The sequence below is a fragment of the Acomys russatus genome, chromosome 8, assembly GCF_903995435.1.
Source record: "Acomys russatus chromosome 8, mAcoRus1.1, whole genome shotgun sequence".
Classification (NCBI taxonomy): Eukaryota; Metazoa; Chordata; class Mammalia; order Rodentia; family Muridae; genus Acomys; species Acomys russatus.
The window spans coordinates 27353249-27371374 of record NC_067144.1 but is presented as its reverse complement, the minus strand read 5'-3'; the positions used below and the strand labels follow the sequence as shown (position 1 = coordinate 27371374).

General features: G+C 45.0%; 1 protein-coding gene across 3 annotated transcripts in view; it reads right to left on the bottom strand.

The window, feature by feature from the left end:
- The window catches only part of Drd3 (dopamine receptor D3), a 62439-nt gene that overhangs the window by 17175 nt on the left and 27138 nt on the right, over positions 1 to 18126 (bottom strand). For all 3 annotated transcript variants that reach the window (XM_051150436.1, XM_051150437.1, XM_051150438.1), the window contains exon 2: positions 13708 to 13820. In XM_051150436.1, coding sequence (XP_051006393.1) covers positions 13708 to 13820 — 113 coding nt within the window. The remainder of the gene's footprint in view (positions 1 to 13707; positions 13821 to 18126) is intronic.

Here is an 18126-nt window from a genome sequence, read left to right as displayed (position 1 = left end):
CTATAGTTAGCCTAAGGCCAGGGGTGGAGGGGTCTGGGGGGTGGAGGGTTGGGGGGCTGGGGGATTGTGGGGGGGAGAAAAAGATGTCACCACCTTCTCTGGCTCAGACTTGAGCTAGGCAAAGTCCTTTTTTTTATTATATAAATTTTATTATAAAAATTGCAAATAAACAAAAACATCACACACCAAAAACTTAAGGGGAAACATGTCCTTAGAAATAAAAGAACCCATTCTTGCTATATAGTCAGTGATGTGCTAACAAACAGCTAACATCTGGCCTTACACACCCACCCACCCCCACACACACATGTTTGTAACATTTATCAATTTCTGTGGTGTAAACACTCCTGCCATTGCTCAAGTCAAGCCACCCTCAAAGGTTCGATAACCAACTTGAAAAAGTCCTAGGATACCATCAATTGGGCTCTCACCAGCTCGGTTCTGGCACACTAGTGTGAGTCGCCTGCTGTCTTTAGTTTTGTTTTGTTTCGTTTTTTTGAGACAGGATTTCTCTGTGTAACAGAACCCTGGCTGTCCTAAAACTCGCTTTGTAGTCCAGGCTGGTCTCAAACTCATGGAGATCCGCCTGCCTCTGCCTCCCAAGGGCTGGGATTAAAGGCGTGCGCCACCACTGCCCGGCTCGTGTGCTGTCTTAAACATGCTTTAATACTCATCAGCTGCTTGAAGCTCATTATTCCAATGAGCAGGAGAGTATTCGGAACATGGCTCTGTTAAGAGAGGAATCAGAGCTTCAGCCAAGTCAGGGTGGACTCAAAGTTTCTCAGTCCTTAGCCTGTCTATCTCCAGCACCAGTGCTCCATTCTCTCAAGTGCATGCGTAGCAGGGAAGCCAGGGCTTGGGGGTTTGAAAGTCAGAGACCAGTGTGGATGCTTGGAACTGAATTTCCCCATGTAGCTTGACTCTGTTAATTGCCAGTGTGTTGGGGTGTTGGGGGGTGTGAGGGTGTACTGTTAAAATCCACATTCCCAGGCTATTCCCTTTGTGGTTTCGCTGAGGTACTTCTAAAGTAAAACCCAGAAATGAGGGTTTTGTTGTTGTTGTTTTAAAACATCTAATGTATCTTATTAGACAAGTCTGAGAAAATCTGCATTAGGGAGAATTTCTGTCAAAGCTTCTTGCTCACTTGGGTAAGAAAAAATGAGAGACAAGACTAGTCTTCCACTGTTGCGTTACACTTTCTTTGCTGCTTCTTAAAGGATCAAGCCTTTAGAATAAATGAGACCCCACAGCATGTCGTAGGTGGGTGGCTCAGACCTCGAGGCTGTTCCAGAATCTACCATTGGAGGGCACCAAAATGCAACAAGAACTTCGCAGGCTCCGCCGGGGTGAGAAGTTCACGACTCACCTGGGGGCTCTCCAGGCTCTGTGGGGAGGCAGAGAGGGAAAAACCGCCCCCCTCGGTTCTTGGAGCCCGGTGAGGACTCGGCATTCCCACCCAGGGAGACTGTTTCAGCCTCTGGTTTCCTTTCTCAGCGATTGCTGAAGGCCAACCAGAGGCAAGCAGAGGCCCAAAGCACCCGGAAGGGCCTGGCCTGGCTTGTATGGAAAAGGAAACCCGGCTAAGGCCACCTCCCTTGTCACACTCCCTTCTTTGTGTTTCAGCGTTGTAGCTCTCTAGGCCCGTTCTCCTGTGGAACACTCAGCTGTCCCGAAGGCAGGCAGTGAGCGCTGTGGTAAAAGCCGTGGGGCTTAGGACTGACTCGGGTCCGAAATCCAGTTCTGCAGCTTGATAGTGGGCAATGGCTTGAGTTTTCCTGACTCAAATTCCCTGCCCATCAGGACCGCTCACAGCTATTGAATGAGATCACATTTATGAAGGATTTTTTTTTGTACAATTTAAAATTCGAAAGGCTGCTCTTATTGTTATTGCAGTCATTATTGTGCTAGCCTAAGAGATCGTGATTGTTCGTGGCTGGGTGGTTTTAGGGTTTACGACTGCCATTCTCTTCCTCCTGATTGTCAGGCAGGGCACATTAAATTTATCTATCAGACAAAGGTTGAGCACTTTCTCCTGTTGGCCGCTGTTGAAGAGCCGAGGTAGTGTTGACGTCTCTGTTACATAAGCACGGGGACCCAACAGCTTGGCTGGCCTAAGGGCTCTTTGCTGTAAGGCTTAGGTATTGAACTTGGCAGTGCAGCTTCACAGCTAGGGGCCCAGAATGAGACTCTGCGTTTGCTGTGGGAGAAATATACTGGACAGGCTGGTTTGGTGGCGCAAGCCCATAACGTCAGCGTTCAGGGAGCAAAGGTGGAAGCAGGGGCACCCCGAATTTGATGGTAGCCTGAGCTATGTAACAACCCTGGAGATGCCCCTCTGTGGTAGAGTGTAAGCCTAGCATTTTCTTTTCTTTTCTTTTTTTTTTTTTTTTTTGGTTTTTCGAGACAGGTCTCTGTGTAGCCTTGACTGTCCTGGACTCACTTTGTAGACCAGGCTGGCCTCTCACATCAATCCTCCTGCCTCTGCCTCCCGAGTGCTGGGATTAAAGGCATGCGCCACCACGCCAGGCTCAAGTCTAGCATTTTCAAAGCAATAGGTTCCTGTGTCCTGGGAGAAGATGCCAATCAATTTTTGCTATCATCCATCTCCGTCGTCACCTAAAAGTTTTGTGATTGTAGCCTCCCGTGTGTGTGTGTGTGTGTGTGTGTGTGTGTGTGTGTGTGTGTGTGTACACATATGTACCTACTTTACTGGACAGTTGATGCTGTTTTGTTACCCCTAGACTCATGCAAATTAGGATAACCCCGGGCATGGAGGACATAGGAAATTCCACTTCTAGAGATTGGTTGCTGGCGTGACCTAAGTTCCCTTTCTCAGTGCCCTTCCTTAGCTTTTGTCAATGTGAGGCCCTGTGTAGCGATTTGGAGAGTACTCATGGGTAGCTGGAAGGTCAGGGTCTAGTTTGGGACCTGTGGTGAAGAGCAGCAAGGCCTTCAACACACCCGGAGCACCTTCTGAGTCTTGGTCTACCCCGCTGACGGTTTTAGGGTCTTAATATCATGGCTGCCCAGCAGAAGCAATCGCTATCCTCCAGTGGGGGTGCCTCGCCATGACGGCTGCAGGAAAGAAGCTCCTGGCCCGGGTGGGAGGGCCTGACTCTAACTCCCCGCCCGGGTTTAATGAGCCCAGAGCTCGGAGGCCTGCTTTTCACCACCTTTTATTTGGTCAGACAGGGGGCTCAATAAATCTTTAGTTCTGTGGACTCCCCTGGTGGAGTTGTTGAAGGAGAAAGCTTTTTGCAAATGACTGGAAAGCCCTTTGCAAATATAAAGTGCTTATTTAAATGCAAACTAAAAAATCCAAGGTGCCTGTGACTCATCTGGTACGTATTGTGCTCTCAGCAAAGGCTCCGAGGCTTGCTTGTGTGATGGGTGCCATTTGAGAGCCACTTAAAGAACTCTCTGGTGAATGAATTTGGTTGCATTATTCCCGGGCTCCTCTCAGAGGACTCTAATTTTCACCGCTTTGGTCATGTCCTCCTTTTCTGACACGTTCTCAGCGGCCTCCTTGAGTTAGCACTGACCCAGGATGCGATGGGAGGGGACTGGCCTGCTGGGAAGACGCAGGAGCCCTGGGGTGGGGGGCATGTGATCAGAGGACTTCCCATTCTAATTTTTAAAAAGGAAAAGGGAGGCTTTAATCCAAGCATCCAGAGCCAAGCCTAAGAATCTAGTGACAATAGTATTTATTACTTGCTTTCAAAATCGCTTTTATCATTTCCTTCTCTCTCCCCCGACTCCCCCACCCCCCCCCCCTATCTCTTACCACCCTGCTATTACGGTCCAGGGCTTCATGTCCAAAAAAAAGTACTGAACTATTTGGTCAAGTTTGTCAGGCTGATGGCTGGCATTGTGTGACGCCCAAAGGTCTGTGTGAAAGACTGCATTTCTAATGAACTGACCAGTGCTCTGGCATCACATGAACAGATCGTAATGCCATGTATCGCACAGTGCTGGTAAGGAGAGTGGAGACAGTTTTTCTGAGGCCTGGTTTCATTCCTAGAATGGGGGCAGAAAGCCCTGTTTTGAGGTTTGCTGAGGACAGCTCTCCCTTCAGCTTTTAGGTCAGCTGAGCATTCTTGGGGGCTTCCCTATATGAGACAGAAAGAAATTCAAAATTTATTCTTACCAGTTGGGGTTTTAAGTGGTGAAAGGTGAAGTGTGTGTTAACGTGGCTGTAGCCAGCAAAATGATGCCCTTTTGCCAGTTAGAGGATGGTAAGAGCCTGCCTGGCAGGCAAACTGCAAAAGGACACCCTCCTCTGACCAGCTCAGTCAAATGAAGCATTAGCAGCATTCTGTCCCCACCAGCCTCTTCTTTAAGGCCTATGCTTCTTGGCCTTATTCATCAACCTCGGTGTGTGTGAATGTGTATGTTGAACAAATATGGCCTTCCTCAGCCTCTGTATGTGAGCAAGTGTGTGTGTGTGTGTGTGTGTGTGTGTGTGTGTGTGTGTGTGTGTGTGTGTGTAACATATAGGCGCTCTCTCATGGGGATAGAGAGGAGGGTCAGGAACTGGGAGAGGAGGGAGAGGCTGTTCCAGTTTCTCTCCAGAACTCTGTCTGCTCTTCTTCATTTTGTCAGTGCTAGTAGGTAACTCAGCTCCATGCCGGAGCCCACAGCAATCTGAGTTTTCTCAGAGACCTCCTCTCAGGTGCAGCCCGGGCACTGGACTTCGCTGCAGAAAAGAATTTCAGGCTGGGTCAGTCAGTAGGAAGCAGTGTGGGAGTTTATCAGGAAAACGTAGTAACAAGTTTCAGTCTAGACATTAGGAGAAAGAGAGATTTAGGAAAAGAGCAGTAGACACCTAAGACGTGGGAGTGGACCTCTTAAGAGATACATTTAAATACGTTGATAGGGCTGGGCTTGGTGGCACAAGCCTTTAATCCCAGCACTCGGGAGGCAGAGGCAGGTGGATCGATGTGAGTTCGAGGCCAGCCTGGTCTACAAAGTGAGTCCAGGATGGCCAAGGCTACACAGAGAAACCCTGTCTCGAAAAACCAAAAAAAAAAAAAAAAAATGTTGGTAGGATTTTGGTGGCTTCTGAAGTTACACTGTTTAAAGGTTTTAAAAGCATCACTCCCCTTCCTCTTTTGATAAATGAAGCCATAGAGTGGATTCAGGGCCACACTAAAGAGGAGCACAGGCTGATAAGATAAGATCTTAGACGTGGTTAATATTCATATGCATCATCCTGGCTCATCAGCCTCAGACTCAAGATCCATCTGCCTCGGCCCCTTCAGCATGCACCACTACAGCTAGCAACATAGATAGTATGAAGGAGAAACAAAACAAAACAAAACAAAACCGGGGGGGGGGGGCGGGGAGGGAGGTTTAAGTAGGGAAAGAGGAAGAGGAGGCAGGGCAGAGGCGTGGTGTGAAGAGGGAATATTAACAGGCAGGGTGTTTGCAAAGTGCGGATGGCTGTTCTTGCTCGTCAGCTTGACGATGTCTGGAATGAACTACAATCTGAAGACGGAGGGCACACCTGTGAAGGAGTTTTGCTTAATTTGAATCAGGAAGATCAACTTCTAAATGGGGACCTTGAGCGGGAACACTCGCCTTTAACCTGGGCCTACACCTTCTGCTGGAATCCTAGGTATGGAAGAGGGAAGGAAGCTTTTGCTCTTCGCCTGTTTGCTCTCACCTTGCTATCTCCAGAAAACCATGATTAATGCAAAAAATCCATATGGAAACCTACTATTTTATAAGCTTCATATACATATCTGCATATATATGTACATATACATATCTATATCTATATATATATATACATATAATTGGAGGTTTAATTGGAGTTCCCCTACATAGAGGATAATTCATCTTATAAGCCATAGATGTAGGATACTTCCTTTGAGTTGTTGGTCAAGAGTGCCCTGGACTCCCTAACAATATATGCTTTGCCCTTTCTCTTGGTTAGCCTCTAAAAGACCCTATTGCTAAAGACTACACTTTTGGTCACAGAATGGAGATGTCAAGTTGGTACACCGGGAAACGTTCTTCCTGCTAGCTATGTCAGGATGGAGGTGGGCAGGGAGGGGAGTCATCAGCATTCTTACCTAGCTGTGAACCTTGTGAAGTGCAACAGTGACTAGTGTGGCAGGATATGCTCGTGGATGCAATAGTGGCGCATATGTAATGGGAGTAACCAATGTTTTCTAGTTAGATTTAAGCCCTTCTCTACAAGAGGAAAATGAGTGCCTGGTACTGTAAATCTGACTGTTAATGTCCAACAATGGATGGGGGGCTCACAAGTCCTAAGGGTAAATCTACTAATATTATTATGTTAAATAGACACAGTATCACACTTTTCTCTAAATTCATACCTTTATATTCGTAGATTAGTGTAGTCTTTACACCTTGACAGAGAAGCTTCTTTGTGCAGTGGATACAGTTAATTCACTCATAATTGGTCAAAGGGCAGAGAATAGGTCAGTACAAATGGGATATCTATAGTCTCTTCTCTCAATACTAAGGCTCAGGTATCATTACAGAAGAAAAGGGCAGAAAGGTTATAAGAGTCACATGTTAGAGAGGACTGGAGTGAACTGGTGTCTTCTGGACATGAAAACTGGTACACTTATGAAGTCACAGCAACCCTGTTTATCAACGCAAGACCTGCACAAGATCAAGCCCAGTCAACATTCTAGCAGGGAAGGAAGTGGCTCCTGAGCCCCCATCCCTAACTGAGGAGTGATTGACTTGGTGGCTTCTGGGGAGAGTGAGTTGGTTTTCTTAAAGGATATGGTCATTCCAGTGGATGGCCCCACACCACCTAGTATGTGTGCAGCACAAACTGGGCTTACAGGGTTATTAAAAAGGAAAGAAAGAAAAAAGGATATGAAGCTGGGAAGGGGTAAGGAAGTAAGGAGTGGCTCTGGGAGGTAGGTGGACGGGCAGGAATGAATATGATCAAAACATAGTGTAAGGAGTCCTGAAATAATAAAAATATTGGATTAAAGTATTTCGTGGTCAACTCAGGTGGTTTAAGGATCACTTAGGAGACATACCCTTGGGCATGCCTGTGAAGGTGTTTCCAGGGAGGTTTAACTAAAAGAGGAAAGACTTACCTTGAATGTGGGCTGTGCCATCCCCATGAGCTGGGGTCTACTGGACTGAATAAAAAGGGGAAACAAGCGGAAATCAGCTGAGGACCAGCAGCATGTCTTTTTACTTGCTAATTGCGTGAGTGATGTGACTAGGCCCCTCCCACTCCTACCATAGTGCCTTCTCGGATGTGATAGACTGTACCCTCAGACTGTGAACTGGACAAATCCTTCCTGATGCTGTTCTTGCTGGTTATTTTGCCATAGCAACAAGAGAAGTAACTAATACAATATGTTAGAGAGGTCAAAGGGATGCTTATAATAATAAGTTACAGGGGAGCTAAATGCATCTTGACAGCAAACAGATTTATGATCTTGCTTATATATTCTCAGTAATTTACAGGTTTACATCTGGGAGGGAATAAGGTTACTCAAAGGTCTTTGGTTTTAAGCATAGTTTATTATTACTTTAGCATTATTTGAAATAGCACTATAAAAAAAGAATATTATTAACTCTAGGTAGGTGTGCTGATTTTTTTTTTTTTTTTTTTTTTTTTTGTCAACATGACACAAGCTTGGACAAATCTGGGGAGAAGGAATCTTAACTGAGAAAATGTTTTCATGAGTTTAGCCTGTAGGGAAAGCTGTGGGGTTATTGTCTTGTGCAGTGATTGATGTGGGAGGATCCAGCGGATGTGAAGGGTGCTACCCTGGGCTGGTGAGCCTGGATGCTATAAGAGAGAGAGAGAGCAGGTTGGGAGGGCTGGTGAACCTGGATGTTGTAAGATGTGGGTGGTGCCACCCTGAGCTAGTGAGCCTGGATGCTCTGAGAATGCAGGTTGGGAGGGCTGGTGAGGTGGTTTAGTGGTTAAGAGTGCTGGCTGCATCCTACCAAAAGCAATCTACAGATTCAATGCAATCCCTATCAAAATACCCACACAATTTTTTAAAGACATTGAAAGTTCAATTCTGAACTTCATATGGAAAAACAAAAAACCCAGAATAGCTAAAACAATCTTGTACAATAAAAGGTGCTCCGGAGGAATCTCCATACCTGATCTCAAACTGTACTATAAAGCAATAGTAATTAAAACAGCATGGTACTGGCACAGCAACAGGCTGGTTGATCAGTGGAATCGAATCGAAGACCCAGAAAGGAATCCACACACATATGGTCACCTGATTTTTGACAAAGAAGCCAAATCCATTCAATGGAAAAAGGATAGCATCTTCAACAAATGGTGCTGGTCTAACTGGATATCTATATGTAAAAAAATGCAACTGGACCCATATTTGTCACCTTGCACAAAACTCAAATCCAAGTGGATTAAAGACCTCAACATAAAACCAGAGACATTAAGTCGTTTAGAAGAAAAAGTGGGGAAGAGCCTGGAACATATTGGCACAGGAGACAACTTCCTGAACAGAACACCAACAGCCCAGGCCTTAATGTCAACCATTAATAAATGGGACCTCATGAGGCTGAGAAGCTTCTGTAAGGCAGGAGACACTGTCAAGAGAACAAAGCGACAGCCTACAGACTGGGAAAAGATCTGCACCAACCCTACATCTGACAATGGTCTAATATCCAAAATATATAAAGAACTCAAGAAATTAAACACCACCAAACCAAATAACCCAATTGAGAAGTGGGGCTTGGAACTAAACAGAGAATTCTCAACAGAGGAATATCAAATGGCTGAGAAACACATAAGAAATGCTCAACCTCCTTAGTCATCAGGGAAATGCAAATCAAAACAACTCTGAGATTCCATCTTACACCCATCAGAATGGCTAAGATCAAAAATTCAAGCGACACCACATGCTGGCGAGAATGTGGGGGGAGAGGAACACTCCTTCATTGCTGGTGGGAATGCAAACTAGTACAGCCACTTTGGAAATCTATCTGGTGCTATCTCAGAAAAATGGGAATAGGGCTTCCTCAAGACCCAGCTATTCTACTCCTTGGAATACCCAGAAGATGCTCCAGCACACAACAAGAAAATTTGCTCAACCATGTTCATAGCAGCCTTATTCATAATAAGAACACGGAAACAGCCTAAGTGTCCATCAGTAGAAGAATGGATAAAGAAACTGTGGTACATATACACTATGGAATACTACTCAGCTATTAAAAACAAGGAATTCCCAAAATTTGTGGATAAATGGATTGAGCTAGAAATGATCATAATGAGTGAGTTAACCCAGAAGCAGAAAGACTCAAATGGTATATACTCACTTATATCTGCATACTAGCCCAAGGGGCATGTCCCACAAAAGCCTTCACTTACCAGGAAACTGGGACAGAGGAGAGGACATCCTATTGGGACTCTAAATGAGAGAAGCATGGGAGAATAGCAAAGTAGAAGGATCCAGAGGGTCCTAGAAACCTACAAGTAGAACATTATGATGGGCAGATTTGGGCCCAGGGGTCCCGCTTAAACTAAGGCACCAGCCAAGGACAATAAAGGCGGTAAACTTTAAACCCCTACCCAGATATAGCCAATGGTCAGAACATTCTCCACAGTTGAGTGGAGAGTGGGATATGACTTTCTCACATACTCTGGTGCCTCACATTTGACCATGTCCCCTGGAGGGGGAGACCTGGTGGCACTCAGAGGAAGGACAGCAGGTTACCAAGAAGAGACTTGATACCCTATGAGCATATACAGGGGGAGGTAATCCCCCTCACGAACAGTCATAGGGGAGGGGAATAAGTGGAAAATGGGAGGGAGGGAAGAATGGGAGGATACAAGGGATGGGATAACCATTGAGATGTAACAAGAATAAAATAATAAAAAAAAATTAAAAAAAAAAAAAAAGAGTGCTGGCTGCTCCTCTAGAGGACCTGGGCTCAATTCCTAGCACCATCATAGTCCTTCATAACTGGCCATAACTCTAGTTCTGAAAGATCTGAATCCCTTTTCTGGTTTTCAAGGACACGGCACATACATGGTACACAGACAAACATTCCTGCAAAACACCCGTACACATAAAAAAACTCATCAAAATCTGCTTTTAAAAAAAGTGATAGTGAGGCAAAACCACTGTTTGCATAAGTAGGTAAAAATGTTATAAAACTCCTATCACTTTGTTTTTTAACAGGTCTATGGAAAAAGAATCACATATTATACAATTAATCCACTTAAAGTATATAGTTTAATATTCTGTGTTTGTTTGTTTGTTTTGTTTTGTTTTTCGAGACAGGTTTCTCTATGTAGCATGGCTGTCTTGAACTCGCTTTGTAGACCAGGCTGGCCTCTGACTCACAGGGATCCACCTGCCTCTGCCTCCTGAGTGCTGGGATTAAAGATGAGATACGTGTGTATCAAGCTTAGTTCAACATGGTGAATTCTCGGTAAGCAGCCTGCCTACCATCTTTGGAGGCCACTTCTTGGAGGTATGGAGTAGAGGGATACATACCATCATTTGGAAAGAAAAGAGAACAGATGGTAGGAAAGGAAGTCTTCCTTGAAGACTCAGGGAAGACAGTTGGAGGCTCTTGACTGGTAGGTACTTGAGATCATGAGCCCCAAGTCTACTCTTCTTCCCCAAGGCTTTCAGGGATGCCCAGTGTTAGGAACTTGAAAGTACTTGCACCTATAGGTCACCAGGGAAGCATTCAATATGTATGATTGTCTTTTCAATGAAAAGATGTAAAACCCATTCTTTAACCCAGACACCTGGGAATTGGAGGTGATCAGTAGCCTAGTGATCTGTGATATCTGTTGAGCCATATCAGGCTTCCACAACAAGGACCAGATGTGGCTAGTAATCTAAATGATTCTTACATTACCTGTAAACCCATAGGCTTCCCCAGGCTCCCACAACCAGGACCAGAGGTGGCTGCTCAAATAGCCTGTGTGCTACTGTATGACCCAGACTATGCCAAATCCTCCCCTAGGCCCTTAAGCTAGTACAAGTAGCTTATCTCTAGAACCCATCTTCCTGGAAGAAATGATATATGCCCTGTGTAGAGGAATTTTAAATCAAAACATGGCTCCTCTGGCAAGAGATCACATCCAAAGACCTTCTAGGTCTATGTGATCTGGCTTGAATACAAATATGCCTTTAATCAAGGAGACAGAGGCAAGCAGATCTGAGTTCAAGGCTAGCCTAGTATAGAGCAAGTTACAGGTAACAAAACAAAACAAAACAAATAAACAAACAAAAAACTTAGGTCCAGGAGTGGAGGTATATGTCTTTAATCCCAAAAAATGAAGGTAAAGTTAGTTGTTGATGGAATCACCCATGTTTGAAAGTGATATATCTATTCAATTGCAGAAAAAGTGATGAATCACAGAAAAATTTGACAGAACAGGATATGTCCAGCTCTCACAAAAGCAAAGGGGAAAGGGAAGATACTTAAGGAAGTGACACAGAGAATGAGAGAGATGAGATAGTTTTACCTAGAGAGTTTTACAGAGAGAGGTTGAAGGCAGAACAAGTCAGAGAATGAGAAGGAACCAGAAGATCAGAGTAGATTGTTGGAGTTAGTTTGAGGCCAAGCAGAACAATTCATACACCAAGAGAGAAGCCAGATTGAATAAGTCAGCTGGGAGAGGTGTTTCAGCCAGAACAGCTGAGTTGGACCAGCTGGTCCAGAGCTCAGCAAGAACAAGAAAGGGTGGGCTTATTAAGCAGTAATTCTGAGAGGCTGAAAATATTGTAGGCCTAGAGTAGATGGTACAGAGGCTAGAAGCTTACAGGACTAGGCCTAGCTTAGCAGACGTAGGCAGCAGGCCTCTGAGACAACAATTGAAACAGACGAATAAAAGTTCCTTTTACAACCCTGGGTCGACTTTTGAAGTAATTTATGCTTCTTTGTGCACTGGGGATTGTGCTACATTAGGAAACTTTTTTTTTTCCTCCAAATTATATTGTGCTTAAATATGCTGGCAATAAACCACCTGGCACCAAACTCTCTAAATTTGATAGAATTTGACAAAGTCAAACCGAAACAAGTTTTCATTCTCACCTCTTTGTGGTTTGTTTCCCTGCCTGCTTTGATGCTTTAGGGACCCCTAAGTTCAGGATGTCTTGTAGCAAACCTAAAACTCAGACAGGGAAGAGAGAGTGAGGAGAAGTGAACAAAGAGGAATGAGGAACAGAGGAGCCCAGTATAAGGGCTGTGAGTTCAGGATCTTTTTCAAGTCATATGATGTATGTGGAACACATATAGAACAAAGGCAAAACTGCAGAAACCCATTCCAGAAACTAAAAAGGAAATTTAGAAAATATAGTTTACTTTCTTCTGTGTGTGTGTGTGTGTGTGTCTGAGCAGGCCAGAAGGAGGCGTCAGATTCTCTGAAGCTGGCGCTATAGTCTGTGTGAGCCGCCCAGTGTGGATGCTGGGAGCTGAACTTTTGTCCTCTGAAAGGGCAGGAAGCACTCTTAATTAATGAGTACTAGTCCCTACTTGCTTTCTAAAATTATTTTTATATTTCATTCCTTCTTCTTTCTCTCTCCACAGAAATGCGCCTTTGCTTGCCTCTCTCACCCTCCCCCTTTCTCACTTCCCTCTTCTTACCCAAACCAACCAAGCAACCAACCAACCAACCAACCAATCAACCAATCAACCAATCAACCAACCAACCACCAACCAACCAGACTGAATCAGGCTAAGAAAGTATAATGGAAACAAACAGAAAGAGGCCAACTGCTCAGTTGCTAGAGGTTGACGCAGGACAAGACAGGACCCTGCAAACATTGTAGAACAAGATAATTCAGAACTGTCTGGGACTAACATGGCCAAATGAGATGACTTAGCTTTGTTTTGCTATGAAGATATCTCCATATCACTAACTCAAATCTCCCATCATTGCATCTGATGCCACAACATATCCCAAAGCCTTACATAAAGACAAAAGGAAAAGACATTCGGGCACATCCTGTCTCCCAACTTTGACTCAACATATTGCCCTTCTCTTTTAGAGTTTCCCTCCAAGATGCTATCCCAGACCCCAGGCAGCATGACTATCTTGAGGAGACTACATTCTTTACCCCCTATTATTGTGTATTAATTATACAGTATAATGGGCATGACACTCACTCTTGGTTACGTACTTTTACCCTGGTATAAAACTTCTTTCCTATTTCTTCCTTTGTTTCTTCTTTATTCTTCCTCCGAAGGTAACAAAAACCTAGAAACACTGGATAAGATCTCAGCCTGTTCTGTGACTCTCTGAGACAACCCCCCCCCCCCTCCTATCCCCTCCCACCCCCCCCCCTTCATCAGCAACAAAACCAACTATAGGATTTCCTAGCAACCCATCAACCTACTTTGTGCCTTTAGCCATTCTCTCCCCTTCCTACCAATTAGGAATCGCAAAAGCCCCGAAGGATAATGGGAAAGCAACTCCAGTATCCTGGAGGGAGGTGGGTGTGTGTCTGTCGAGGTTGGGGTGGTGTTGGCTGAAAGAGAGGAAAGCCTCAGAAACCTTTTATAGGGCCATTATTTTCTGTCACAATATTTTTTTTCCCCTCACATGCAAAACTATTTTTAAAGAAAAAAAAAATGAGGAAAGGAAATGTACCAATGGCAAATTTTACTGGAAATGACCCCTGATATCTCATGTTAGCATCTTCTGTACCCGTTAGGGCCATCTATCTCCTAAGCTTGGAAGGGGACTCCCAGCCCTACCTGTCTATGCTGATGGCACACAGGTTCAGGATGCTGGCTGTACACATCATGACATCCAGGGTGACAAAAACATCACAGCAAATTCGGCTGAAATTCCAGACTCCACCGGTCACCTGGGCATTAAGAGACAAGAAGGATGTTAGTGCTTTTCCCCAGGGAAGGAACAATAACCCAATCAACTTTCTTGCCTTCCCTGAGCTGCTCATCATAGATGCCAGCACACCTTCCTGGCTCCCCGTGGTGGGTGCCATCAGTACCAGAGGGCTGACAGGCACAGAGGGTGTGCCAGGCTGTCTGGGATTGATTGCTAAGGAAGGGACAGAATAGTAGAGTGCTAGTGCTGGGAGACATCTTCAAGATTAATTAGTGCAGGGATTCTCAGAGTGGTTCACAGTGGGATATTCATTAAAAACGTAAATTTCTCAACACTCTATAGACCAAGTGACTCAGGGTCCCCGGATCTGAGCTCATGACCATCCATCTTAAAATAAACACCCCCAGTTGGACCAAGTTTTAGCAATCAAACGTGAGGTTCACTCTCAGGGGCGCTCCTTGTAGTTAAGTGGTATGTGCATAGATACGTCTTAGCCCATCGATGCACAGCAGCTAGTAAAAGAGTTTGGGTAGCTGCCCAACATGTGCCGTGTGCCAAGACTGCCTCTCTGAAGCCCGCTGCCCAGTAGAGAGCTCACCATGTGCTCAGGAAATAAGCTAAGAACACATTTTACATAAAACATGACTCTAAGGCCAACATCTCTGTGACTTCAGGTTGTAAAGCTTGGAAACATCATAAAACAACATCTATGAGAACAAGAAGACTAATCCGTGGGGCTGCCTTTGACCCCCAACCCTGTGTCTCAACTCATAAGAGGAGGGAGGATACGGGGGGCCCAAGAGGATCAGAGGGAAGCAGGGATAGCTGTCAGCTAGGTGGGGCTAGCTCTGACCGGCTTGCCTGTGCACATGGGACCAACCTCAATAGCTTCCTGTGAGTAACACAGAGAACATCAGGGAATAAGGCGAATCTATCTATTTATTTATTTATTTTGTGTGTTTGTTTGTTCCATTTTGTTTTGTTTTGTTTTTGAGACAGGGTTTTGAAATTCCCAGAACTCACTCTGTAGACCAGGCTGGATTCGAACTCACATCAATTTGCCTTCCTCTGCCTCCCTGGAGCATTGGGATTAAAGGCATGTGCCACTATGCCCTGCTTAGGCAAATCAATTTATATGGAATCATATTTCTATTTTATCTTTGCATGTTTATATAACCTAGTTAAATAACCAGGATGTATCTGCCCGTACGCTGCCTCTTAAAGGCTCCGAGGTTTGTGGGCTGCCATTCTGGGGGGTCATGGCTCTTGATGAGAGTCTGTGTCCCTGGCTGCAGAAGTGTTTTTGATGTCTCCTCTGAGCAAGCTTCATGCCTAGCTAAGAGAAGGGAACAAATAGGCCCTGCAGATGCTGACCAATGAGTAAAGGAGCTGCCGCCCTCTGCCTGGTCCTCATCCAAGATTCTTTTGATCCTTCCTGTGCCATGCCAGTAGGTAAGACCTCCTTCGTCTACAGCCTCTCCTGGAGTTCATTTCCCTTTCAGCTTCCCATCTGATCTCTATATTTGGTCTTCTTCAGGCTATTTTGAGAAGCACTGGCCAACGATGTTTTGTTTAAAAAGCAACCATGAAAAGTTAAAACAAGTGAAGTAATCACGTTCGTCCATTTGGTTCTGGATTTACTTTCTTTTAGTTAGACCATTTGGCTCTATATAAATAAAGAGGACTCACATAAATTTATAGGAATGCCAAGGCCAAAATCTCAGAAAGGGAGTTTATGGATTCTGATGTACAAAGTCATGACGCAGTGACTCGAGAGCATGGTATGAAAGCTTCTCCCCAAAACTGAATTTTTGTCTTCTTAATTTCATTCAACATATATCTACCACACATCTGGAGTTTTGAGTTGGGGAAACTGACTTTTTTTTTTCCTTTTCTTTTCATATAACTGAGTATGTGTGTCTGTCTATTGTGGGGAATTTAAAGGAGAGAGAATAGTTAGGACTGCAGCCAACCTGAGTGCTTTCTTGTTGTTCATTCATTCATTCGTTTGTTCATTCGCCAAAGAAGCACCTGTGAAGCTGTAATAGTCCATAGAAGGAGGGTAGAGTATGTTTGTCAAAATGTTTTTAAAAATGTACTACAAGGGTATACCCTTGGGGACTTATGTAGTTATGTGGTAATTGGAGAAAGAAGGCATTGTTGTCGTCGTCATCGTCGTCATCGTCATTGTTGTTGTCATCACTGTCGTCGTCATCATCATCATCATACGTGTGTATGTGTGTGTTGTGTGTGTGTGTGCGCGCGCGCGCGCGCGCGCATGCGCATGATGTGTGTGGGCATGCGTGCCATGGCATGGGTATAGAAGTCAGAAGAGAACTTTTGGCAGTCAGTTCTCTCCTTTCATTTTTTTTTTTTTATGGGGGATCCAGGGATTGAACTCAGGGTGCCAGGCTGATGTGGCAAACACCTTTACCTGATGAGACATCTCACCAAGCCTGCACAATGCATTCTTGAACACCCTAACTAGAGACCAGCACGGTTACCAGAAACTAACACTTATCGAAAATTTCTCCTATTTATATCATCTACCCACTCGACCCATTCCTTGGATTTCTATAACTTTGGAACTTCGGACTTTGAAAGTTGGCTTTGTTTTCTGTTGTTGTTGTTGTTTTTTAACTGTGTGAACTACTGCAGCCTTTCTGAGGTGTGCGCAATTGGATAGGAGATTAAATGACTGTTACTTAGCCAACTGGGTAATGGCAGAGACATTTACTTGTTCAGTGGTGCTCTGGGGCTCCTGAGCAGGGGTTCGGCATGCAAATACCTCCGTCAGGATTGAGTGGTCTCTGATGTTCTAAAAGCCATTTATTGAATGCTTGCTAAGTGCCTTGTGTCCTGCCAAGCACTTTGCAGACATGGCCTCTTAGTGCTGATGGTAATCCCCTGGGAAGAAACTGTGAAGCTGCAGGTATCTGCAGAAGCGCTGTCAAGCCCTTCGGCCTCTACTCTGCTCTCTGAGCTTGGTGGAGTAGAAGACTGTGTGGCTTGAGGGATGGACCATCACAGGCGGAGGCTTATTTAGGCTCAGTGCCTGTAAGAAAAACATATTCATTTACTTCATTTAAAAAAATATTTATTTTATGTGTCTTAAGTGTTGGCCTGCTTTGATCTGTGTGCACTACTTGTGTGTAATTCTCACGGAGGCCAGAAGAGGGATTTGGATCCTCAGGAACGGTAGTTACAGCTGCCTGCGAGCCACCACGTGGGTGCTGGGAACTGGACCTGGGTTCTTGGGAAGAGCAGCCAGTGCTTTTAACTGCGGAGCCACCTCTTTCTCTACATACATACCCTCTGTTTCACTTTTAACCCTTTTCTCTGACCTAAAGTTCTCAAGATTATTGGACTGTATTACTAAAATTAGCAGACCTCCAGTGTCTGTCAACCCTAGAGCTAAAAACCGCTATGACTTAAAAGCTCTTCCTCCTCTCCAGCTCAGCCAGTCCCAACCTAAGTTGTTTTTGTTTTTGTTTTTGTTTTTACTTTTTCTCTTCTCTCGCTATAAAAGTTCATGTCACTCTTTCTGTGGCATAAATAGAATCCAAGTTCTGAAGACAAAGTCACTCACATTTGGCTCAGAATAGAGAATTTTTATTATTTTCTTTACACCTGAGCTGTTATTTTTTTGCGCTGACGGGGCTATTTAGAACTCCACGGCACAGGAAGCAATCTTTGAGAGGTCAAGGTCGCTGTCGAAGGTCACGTGATTGTCAGAGGCAGGTGGGGCATTGACCACAGATAGGCAGTGCTGTTACAGAGAACCACAGAGGGAGCAGCAGCTTGTGGAAAGGGATGAAGTGAGTGGACACAAAGGAAGGGAAAAGTCAGGTGAGACTTTTGTCTGGGGAAAAGGCATCTTTCTGACCCCCTCTGTCCCAGGACTGCAAAACAGCAATGCAAAGAAACGTGGGGCCTGTTGTGCTGGGGGCTGTGTGAAAGGACACCAAGCTCTCAAGCTGCCAGCCACCAACGAGACTCCGTTCTATCTGTGTCCCTTTTCCAGAACTGTCGTCAGAAATCCCATTCTCTCCCTGATCTCAGTGCCGAGAAGAAAACAACCTGATTAGCTGATTGAAGTGATTCCCACTAAGATGCTATCACTTAACTTTCCTGAGAGCGTACTCATTAAAATGAGTCTGTAAGCCAGGCAGCGCTGCTGATGGTGGCGGCAGCAGGATCAGTGGCGCACGGGGTTGGTCGTGGGGTGGTGGGTGGTGGTCATGGGGGGGTGGTGGTGGCGGTGGCGGTGGCGGCACAGCACTTGGGAGGCAGAGGCAGGCGGATCTCTGAGTCTGAGGTGAGCC